The sequence below is a fragment of the Festucalex cinctus genome, chromosome 16 (assembly GCF_051991245.1).
Source record: "Festucalex cinctus isolate MCC-2025b chromosome 16, RoL_Fcin_1.0, whole genome shotgun sequence".
In the NCBI taxonomy this organism is placed as follows: Eukaryota; Metazoa; Chordata; class Actinopteri; order Syngnathiformes; family Syngnathidae; genus Festucalex; species Festucalex cinctus.
In genome coordinates, this window is record NC_135426.1 from 19,761,053 (window position 1) to 19,770,827 (window position 9,775).

At 46.0% G+C, this 9,775-nt stretch overlaps 2 protein-coding genes across 3 annotated transcripts; one reads left to right on the forward strand and one right to left on the reverse strand.

Moving 5' to 3' along the window:
- The first annotated feature begins 10 nt into the window (after positions 1-10).
- asgr1a (asialoglycoprotein receptor 1a) lies at positions 11-2,587 on the forward strand. The gene is made up of 7 exons (XM_077499575.1): positions 11-176; positions 349-456; positions 549-638; positions 1,574-1,639; positions 1,845-1,937; positions 1,999-2,269; positions 2,352-2,587. The coding sequence occupies exons 1-7, from the start codon at positions 119-121 to the stop codon at positions 2,497-2,499; spliced, it is 834 nt and encodes a 277-aa protein (XP_077355701.1). The 5' UTR covers positions 11-118; the 3' UTR covers positions 2,500-2,587.
- LOC144003393 (RPA-related protein RADX) lies at positions 2,016-9,477 on the reverse strand. Of its 2 annotated transcripts, XM_077499572.1 has the most exons (19): positions 9,362-9,477; positions 8,618-8,720; positions 8,377-8,551; positions 7,500-7,594; positions 7,328-7,438; positions 7,068-7,231; positions 6,836-6,992; positions 6,636-6,747; positions 5,786-5,874; positions 5,593-5,709; positions 5,420-5,515; positions 5,195-5,356; positions 4,978-5,102; positions 4,789-4,910; positions 4,150-4,200; positions 4,022-4,065; positions 3,699-3,956; positions 2,906-3,055; positions 2,016-2,830 (listed from the first exon to the last, which is right to left on the reverse strand). In XM_077499572.1, exons 1-19 carry the CDS (start codon positions 9,422-9,424, stop codon positions 2,712-2,714), a joined length of 2,313 nt encoding a protein of 770 aa, XP_077355698.1. In that variant the 5' UTR covers positions 9,425-9,477; the 3' UTR covers positions 2,016-2,711. The 2 variants fall into 2 exon arrangements, with proteins under 2 accessions (XP_077355698.1, XP_077355699.1); XM_077499573.1 differs by lacking the exons at positions 2,016-2,830; positions 2,906-3,055 and adding an exon at positions 3,062-3,614.
- Positions 9,478-9,775: the final 298 nt, after the last annotated feature.

Sequence of the window (9,775 nt, forward strand, 5' to 3'; positions counted from 1 at the left end):
CACGGCCAACGCTCCAGTTCAAAGTTCGCTCGGCGGTCAGTCACCTCCAGTTGACGTCGACTTGATCTGTCGCTGAGCTCCTCTTCATCACGAAGACGATGCAAAGAAGCTGATCGCCATGACGACGGAATACCATGATGAGGTCGACGACGACAGCAGCTCCTTTTGGAACAAAAGTAAATTGTGTGCGTGAGTGTATGTGGACTAACTTAATTCAATCGTGTGTTACCAATTGAAGCAATTTTTTAAGTTGGTCAACAATTCAATTTGTAATCTTAAATTGGTTCACCAATTCTCTTATTAGAGTGTGTGTTCTGTGTATTATCTCACATTTGTTCCATGTATCAGATCCCCCTCTCAGCCCTCGCTCAGGTGCGTCCAGGCTCACCCGCCGCTTGTTTCCCATTCTGACCCTCGCAGCCATCTTAATTCTGACAATTGCACTGGGAGCCAGCTGTGAGCACACAAAATACATACAGAGAACACAACTATTGACAATTTTGTTACAAGCATAGAGAAGAGAAGAAATGTGTGTGTCTGTGTGACAGACTCCAGGATGACGAGTCGCTTGTGGTCAGCAGAGCAAAGTATTTCCAACATAAGCCAATCACTGAGCAGCATTCAGCAGCTCACTGCAGGTAAACACCCGCTTTGCTGTCAGGTTACGTTCAATTGTATAATGCCAGGTTATTATAGTTGAAAACTAACAAAATAAACTCTCGTGGTATCCAAATTTGTACTTAACCCAACTATAGTTGGAGTGAGTACTTCAAAACAGTTCATTTTTGATCCGCCAGCTGAAGATATGTACACTAGAGATGAAAAACACCTGCTTCATATATTCTCGATTGCTGTTGACAATAAATATAACAATGGGTGACTCCACAGGCACAATGGAAGCTTGGGGAGGTAGAAGCCTTAACTGCACAGTTAAAACTGAGTGCTGATGAATTTCAAAGATATGAGATACCTCTTTAACTGACTGGATCCCCACATTATGTTTTTTATAATTTTAATTTACATGTTGGTACATATTTACTTTCCACTCATCGGCTTTCTTCAACTTTCTAGGTCCCAAAGTGTTTTTCATTTTCTTACATATTCTATTGTGTTGTCAATGAATGTTCTGTATCTATATTTAATATGAATAAAGTAAAAAATGTAACTTAAAAAAAAAAAATCAAAAAATTTCATATAAGAGCTTTTGGGGTGCATATAAATGGATTTATTTTGGTACTGCTGTACATCGATACAAAAAGGAAGGTCCAACAGTCTTGGCAGACTCCATAATCAAAATATTTAAAAAAAATTTCACTCATGCTAAAACTAAAAAAACTAAACTAAAACAAAGCCTCCATTGTCATCAATTTAAACAAACCTGCTCTAGAAACTAATAAAAACTACCTGAATAAAAAGTAAACAAAAGTGAAAATAAAACTAGCTTTAATGAAAAATCCAGAATTATTATAACTCTGGTAAAACATCGCCATATTGTAGCATGTCATGCTGTATAATGCCATGTAATATTGCACCGTACCATGTTTTGCTGTGTCATCTCATGTTGATGTCGCAGACGCCGCCAAAGATTTGGAGCGACTCAAGTTTGCGGTGGCGAGCAACAAAGACGAGCTGCGGTCAAGTGAGTCTTGACAAACGTCGCGTTGTTGTGTATAACACAGCATGCTGTTATTTCATACTACACATCATGTCATATAGTACGAAGCCACGTTGTCATATGACACCATGCTCAAACATGCCACACCACCACACGTGTTGCAAATCATGCAATATTTTGTTGTCATACCACTACCGCATGATGACAGTTTGACTTTTTTTCTTTTCAGCCTCTGAAGCCTTGAAGCAGCTCGCCACGCTGGACGCCATCAGCAGGGCGGTAGCCACTCTCCAATGCTCCATCCAACACATCGTCAACAACGGTACACTACACACACACAAACATACACATTGAGCGGGCATTTGAAGGCTTGTGGTTGGAAGGCTCTACAACAGGAAGCAGCGGCTGCTGTCCTCTAAACTGGGAAAAGGTGGGCTCCAGCTGTTACCTGTTCGGTCAGTCTCTGCTGTCCTGGCACGACGCACGCGATTGGTGCAACGGACACGAGTCGCACTTGGCCATCATCCTGACAGACGAGGAGTGGGAATTTGTGCAGCGTCACGCGCCGGGTCACTTCTTTTGGGTGGGCCTGAGCGATGAGAGGACGGGGTCGTGGGAGTGGGTCAACCAGACGCCTTATGTCATGAACCGCAGGTGCGCCGCATCCGTCCACACTCTTGTCTAATCCTCTGATTGAAGTCAAGCGATTATAATAGCGGTGTTGTTCGGCTGATAGGCACTGGCGGCCAGGGCAGCCCGACAGCTGGACCCACCACGGCCTGGGGCCCGGAGATGAGGACTGCGCTCACGTGCACACAGACGGACGCCTCAATGACCTGCACTGCTCCAGCAGGCTGGGATTCCTCTGCCAGAGGCACGCCTGACCATGCCAGGAAAATAAGTCCAAAAAATGTCTGTGCTAACACTTTTCAATGAAAATACAATAAAGTGCAACAAATTCACACAGGTAAACAGTGCAACAATTTTTCTGTAAACATACAAAAGTGCAAAAAGCCAAAAACGATTTGGCAAACAATCGAACCCTGGCGCTTAACTGTGATGCAGAACGAACTGTACCGCTAAAACTTTCAAAACTTCAACAGTTGTTGAATGCCCGGCTGATTACCACTTCTGAGTCTCCGCCCAGATTATACACATTTAATAAGCACACCAGCCTTTCATTGGCCAGCTGCGTTGCCGTAGCGATGAGGTCACCTGGCGGAGCGAGACAGGAACAGTCGTCACCTATGACAGCCAGTTTGGGCGATGACTGTGTGTGAGCGTACGCACCTGGCGAAGGCGGGGGCGCGTGAGATGAGAAGGCTCCATGGGACAAGATGGAGGCCCAGGTGTTGTCATGGGAGGGGGAGGGTGGCGAGAGGGAGGAAGCGGACGACTCAGGAAGAAAGATGGCGGGGATGCACACACCGTCCGACAAAGCTGTGGAGGTCAATGTCACGCGTTACTTATCGGTGGGTGTTTACCAGAAAGGAAGCGAGGAAGGAATAAAAGGAATAAAGGAAAGATGGGATGAGAGAAAGGAAGACAGGCAGAAATATCCACTTCCTTGCAGATGACACCCAGCTCTACCTCTCTTGCAAACCCAACTCCACACTCGCACCCACTCCCCTCACCTCTTGCCTCTCTGAATTCAAAACCTGGTTCACTGCAAACCTCACAAACTAAACTGTAATAAAGATGTGCCTCAGTACCATGGGGGGCAGAGCCTTCAGTCGCTCTGGATTCACACTGCCCTCGGACCTCAGAAACAGTGGCTCCAGCACCCCCCTGCAACCTTTGTGAGGAATAAGCGGTCAAGAAAATTGATGGATGGATGGATTTTCTGGTTGTTCTTTTAAGCTGCGATTGGCTGGCAACCAGTCTAGGGTGTACCCCGCCTACTGCCCAAAGCCAGCTGAGATAGGATCCAGCACCCCCCTGCGACCCTTGTGAGGAATAAGCGGTCAACAAAATGGATGGATGGATGGATGGGAAGAAACTAAAAAGGAAGAAAAGAAGGAAGACAGAAAGGAAAGAAAGAATAAATCAAGGAAGACGCACCACTCTCAGACATCGCACACACCTTTGAGCCTGAGCGTATAGTAGTGGTCGCAGGTGAAGACGGCGTCATAGGTCAAGCATCCTCCCATCGTCACGGTAACCACCTGTTCTTTCTGATGGTCGAGGTCATAGGGCATTACCAGCGTCTCCACGGCGACATGCGGGAAATCCGGCGGTGTGGGGCAGGTGGCGTACGACGAGTTGGCCTGGTCCTCCTCTTCCTCGTCTCCGTCGTCGTCGTCGTCTTCGAGGAACTCCCTTGAGTTCCCGAAAAGAATAGCTGGACAAGATGACATCTTAGTACATACGCACATTAACACCATGCCGTCGTGTACACACACGTACTTGTCATGTTGCCGACTTCGTGCTGGACGGTCGCACGAGGACGACTGCGGAGACACAGGGACGTCGTCATCACTTGGGCAAATCGGAAATGCTTCATTTTGAACGAGTGCGGCGTGGCCCAGTCTCACCGCTTTTGCGGAGTGTCCCAGTGCAGCAGCAGCTTCCTTTTAGACAGCATGCTGAGCACAAACACGAAAGCACGCTTGACTGAACACGCTGGAAAAGGGAGTTCAACCAATGGCTAAACTGTTAATTATTATTTATTCAATATATTTTGTGGTTATATATTTACGTTTCTATAATTTCAGTCCGTACATTTTGTCATTTAAATTATAACTTCAACATTTCCTTTCCAATGTTTGACATCAACTGGATAATTTCCAGCCAATCCTGTAGCGGGACGTGTTCATTAGTCGACCGATCACATTTGTTACCGACACCGTGCGTGCAATCGCGAGCACGCTAATGCTAATCATTATTGCTAACTGTTTATAAGAGACTTATTTTGTTGGTGTCTAATCATGCTCATGCACAGAAGACAGAATAAGTTATATCCAATCAATTGAACTCACGTTCAACCTGAGTGGATAAATGGCAAGTATTTCATGGAATAATCGATAGGAAAATTGATATAAAGAGATTCGAGTGACAGCTCTAGTCACATGACCAAACACAGACAACGGTTGAGCCGTGATTGGTCACTAAATGAACCCTGAAAAAATGTGATGTGATTTTCAGTCGAAAGCCGAAGCAGGAAATGCTGTTACCTGCCACTGCAGGGCGTCGAGTGATTGACAGGTGACGATGGCAAACGCCGGGGGGACGAGTCAGCCGAGGAGGGCGAAGACTGAGATGAAGACGCATCTTGCCAAAAGATGCAACGCTCCTCCTAATTTGCATCTTAATTATTATTACATACAAACAATCAATCAATTGAATTATTGGTGTGTGTGTACCTCTCCTCTGCGACAATATGTAACCATGGTAACGGTTGCCTGGATACAGAAGGTGCGTCGCTCCTTGTAACAAAGTTTATCCATCTCCCTCAGAAGTTCTGCCCCCGAGAGGAAACCGGGTTCCCCTTCAAAAAAGGAGGAAGGGAGGGCAGACAGACAGACACAGTGAGGACCTGTTCAATTTCCTTTTCAAGTACAGAGCTGTCGGTCAGCCGACCTCGCCTTTGTCTCATGTATGCTTCCAAGGAGACGGGAGGGGGCGGGTACACGAAGTATCCGCCAATCAGAGCCGAGCGCAAGAGGCGATCCTCGTCCTGCTGCCGGAACCAGTCGAGGAACCGCCGGACTTCCGGCAGACGGCGGTAACGGTTGCGTCGACCTGTCAATCAAGCCCGCCGTTAACACGACGCCACGATGACCATGTCACAAATGGAGCTGATACTTGAGCGGTGCAGCTGCGTGTACAGCGTGTTGGTCAGGTAGAAGAGTCCTGATGCCGCCTGGACCACCTTCAGACGCGAACACATAAACACCGACACTGCGCACACACACACGGCGCTTGTTAGCGGACCTTCCTTTCCCGAGTTCTTTGTTTCTCTCTTGACTTCATCTCACATGGGTGGAGACTGCAGTGCATCTCAGGCTGCGAGGTGGAGAAAAGCTGGATCCAGATTGGCCAAGAGCTGCGTCCATCCTGCACCCGCAGCCAGCGATACTCCAACAACTCGGACCCTGGACGCACACGATCGATGTTGAGTGTTGAGCGAGTACGAGTCTGCGTCCCATCACAACGGCGATGTCCCCTCACCCTTTCTCGTCCGCTCGGCGCGCCCCATGAAAGTCAGCAAGCCAATGACGTCGCACAGGGCGCCGTGAGGGCGAGACGCAAGTTCCTCACTATGACAACAAACGCGGAAGACATAAAAAGTCAATTGCGCTCAGCACTGCCATGTCCGTTTATACACTGTAGGAGTGAAATTCAAGTACCTTGGTTCAAAAAATGCTTAGGGGCATTTTTAATGCCTCGTATACACACTTATTTACATGCACACTACCAGGAAGTCGTCAAGCCTAATGCAGCAACAATTGTTCACCCAATTGTTCAGAAGGGACTGTACAATTCTGTGTAAACAGCAGTTCGTAGCATTCTCCAACTCATCGCAAGCCGAGTGCCAATAAAAAGTCCCACCTTAACAGAAAACAAAAACAACAGCAACAAGGCACACCCAAAAAAAAGCACAAAACCAAAAAAAAAACTAAAACATACGCATTTAGAAAAAAAATAGACAGAAGGTAAAGTGATGGAGAAAGAAGAGAAAAAGAATTTTAAAAAATAAATAAAAATTAAAATACTGAATCCATTGATCACTTTAACAAACCGGGATTACTAAAATATGTGTTTTAGTCGACAATATGAACACAATTTATGGGGGGAGATTTGTCTAAAATTTCACTAATGTTTCTAGAGGAAAATAGTGTGTTCCTAAGGACAGTTTCAATGTAAGTTTAAAAAAAAAAAAAAAAAGCTGATTATCTAAAAATGAAAAACAGTTGTTTGTTCATTATTAAGTGAAAATGTTTTGTTTTTTTTGTCTTCTTTGAGCAACCATTGTGATGTTGGTAAAAGGTCAGCATGTCAGCGGTGGGCATGAGAATACCTGGAGCAGAAGCTGAATTTGGTCGCGGGCGGCGGCAGGCAGTCGGGCGCCACGGATGCCTCCGGAAGCACAGTGATGTGGGCGGCCGGTTTCTGGCTGTTTATGCTGAGCTCTGAGGGCACATGGGGCAAGGAAATGATGAAAGGAGGAAATGGAAGAAAGGAAAAAAAATTGAATGATGGATAGCTGGAAGGAAGTACCAATATCGTCGCCCTCCGAGTTGTACCGCTGCTTGACGCGAAAGCGGCTCAGGCTTATGATGTCGCCGGGCATGAGAACACAGTACCAGTCCACGCACACGCTGTTCCACAACACCAGCGACACGCTTCCCGAGGGGTCGTGTGCCTCCAACAGTGCCTGCGCACACCGTGTGCGTGAAACGTTGCTACCGCTGCTGCGTTCTCTTCCCTTGACGCCGTCGCCTTCACCCACCTGATAGGGGCATGAGCAGTTCCTATCCGCCCTCCCGTAATACGTCAGGTGCGACTTGGCCGTGATGCGCACGATCAGCCGCCGCAAGATGGTGCCCATGACCCAAACGTCGTGATTCAAGAATGCCTGGCGGAGGTCTTTGATGGTCGCGGTGGGACGGAGAGCTGTGGCCAGAACGTGAGAGATGGGAGGAGAACGAGAGAAAAAAAGAGAATGCGAAATCACGTATGTTCTGTAGTATGCGTGCATCGTCAACCCACCCATCTCCTCTTGATCCTCTTGGGTAGGGGCCGTCCTTCTCCAGGCATCACCGTAGAAATCGACGCTGTTCCACAGCGGCAGAAAGAGTTTCCTATTGGCCAGCAATGGACCTGAAGCACACGCATGTCAACCAATAGCACGACAGCATAGGGCACCATTTGGCTCACTCACCTGACACATCAGACGAGCCGATCCAAGGCAACGAGTCCTGGTCCAAGTCATGGTTACCCTCAAATGCGCCCACCTCCATGCTGACCACGATAAAGCTGCGCAGAGAAAGGTTGACATGTGGCTTTTTGGGCTGTTTTATTGCCTCTTCTCAACTCCCCTCCCCTCCCCTCCTGCTCAGAGAGCTTTATGATTACACTGTTCTGTTATCGCGGGTGTTACGTTCCAACAACTACCGAAATCCGTGTTTCTTTATTTTTTTAATTACCATTAATTCTGTATATTTTTTTTGTTTATTATATATAATTTTTTTTTCGTTTTGGTATGATTTTTACTTTATTATAAATACTTTTTTCATTCATCATGTGTTCTTTTTTCATTTACATTCATCTTTCCCATTAAAAGTATATGTGTTTTGATTTACTTACTACAGTGTACAGCCCAGTATATATTTTTTTCATTTATTAGATACATTTTGTTGTTTTGTTATGATTTTTAGTTTATTATGAATGCGTTTTCATTCATCATTTATGTTTTTTTTCCATTTACATTCATTTTTTTCCATTAAAAGTATGTTTTTTAAATTTACTTGTTAGATAGCACAGTTTATATTTTCTATCTCCGGAATGCAATGTCATAGAGAGACGGCACAGCCACCGTTGGAAAGGGCTCACTGAAACGAGGCCGCCGATGCCCGTAGGTCCCCAGTCGGACATAGGGTTCGAGAGATACGGCCGCGCAAAGACCCAAAAAAATAAACAAGCCAAAAGCACGAAAGCATGCTGTAAAAAAGCAGCGAAAGAGCGAGGCCGCGAAAGATGAACCCGCAATAACCGAGGGAACACTGTGTATAAACTTCCTAAATCTTCCAAGCGGCTACCTTTCATCCTCTGCACGGTCCGCTAAGCCCGTCATGGCGGGGGCAAGGGTGACGTTCCGCATGGCCGTTCCCCGCCGCAGCACGTTCTTCTCCACCAGACCGTTGAGCTTGGGATGCAGAGTGGCGCGCAGGCGGCAGTCACCATCGCTCAGCGTAACGTCGTAGAGGTCGTCGCCTGGACACAGAAACGACCCGGGGTCAAAGGTGAACAAGAGGGCCCCAAACAGGGCAGCGTACTCACCAGTGAAAATGGCGTGCGGGAAGTAGACGGTGAAGCCCAGGTCTCTGGTGTATCGCAGCACGTCCAACAGGTAGAGTGTCTCCCTGCAGACCACTTCAGAGCGCTGAAGACACAATTTGGTGATACAGTGACACTTATTAATAGCTGGTTGATTATTTTCTTTTAAAACACTTGTGCTTTAGTCTAGCCTATCCACTCCAATATACACCATTTCCCAAGTAACTTGTTTTAAAGAAATTGCTCACCTCAAAAAGATCCCCCCTTTCCTCTAATATACAAGCAGGTGTCATATACAATCGTTATGATAGTGAAAATAAAGGTCTCCCCTAAACAAGGCTGGGGAATCCAAGTCCAGAGATAACAAACCCTCAAACAGTTTACTTTACAAACTGGTGCGTCAACTTCAAAGGTGCTTGTGGCTAAAGCCAATCTGTGGCAGGCTTTCTGGACCTGAATTCCACAACCCTGCCCCGAAACATAAAAGCCAGTAGTTAAATAGCAACCTTGTTTTAGCCATGGAATTAGACAGTGTACCTGACAACATGCAACGGGTCTCCGTTTTACAGCAGTTGCTTAAAAGCAAATTGAATGTTTGTGTACGACAATAACAAAATGGTTCAAACGCTGTGAGTGTACCGTTAACCCTCATGTTTTGTTTCGAAAATAACGTTGTGTCAGCATCCATTTGCACACGTTTTCCTCTTTGTTTCACAGACGACAACAAAATATAACATAAGTAAGAACCTGGTTTGTAGCGATTCTGGAGCGCGCCAGTATTCGCCGTAAAAGGCAGTCAGGCGCCGCCATGCTGAAAAATCATTGGATTGGGATTGACGTCAAGCAACCCTGCGAGCGCGCATGCGCCAACGGGTGTCGAGTCTGTCGACGTCACGTGATCGGAAACAAAACACTACGAACAAAAAAAAAAACAATCAAATCACAAATAAATATATACGCTGCGCATATACAAAAAAAAAAACAACAACAACAAAAAAGCGATACAATGAATCCTGTCTTAAATTTGCCACAAGATGGTGCCAAAGCACTACCTTTAAATAAGTTATTAATTTATGACGTTCATCTGTATGAAGACACTGATGGTGATATTTATTTACTACAGTAACTATCACTAATGTTTTAACAAGTTAGGAAACAAAA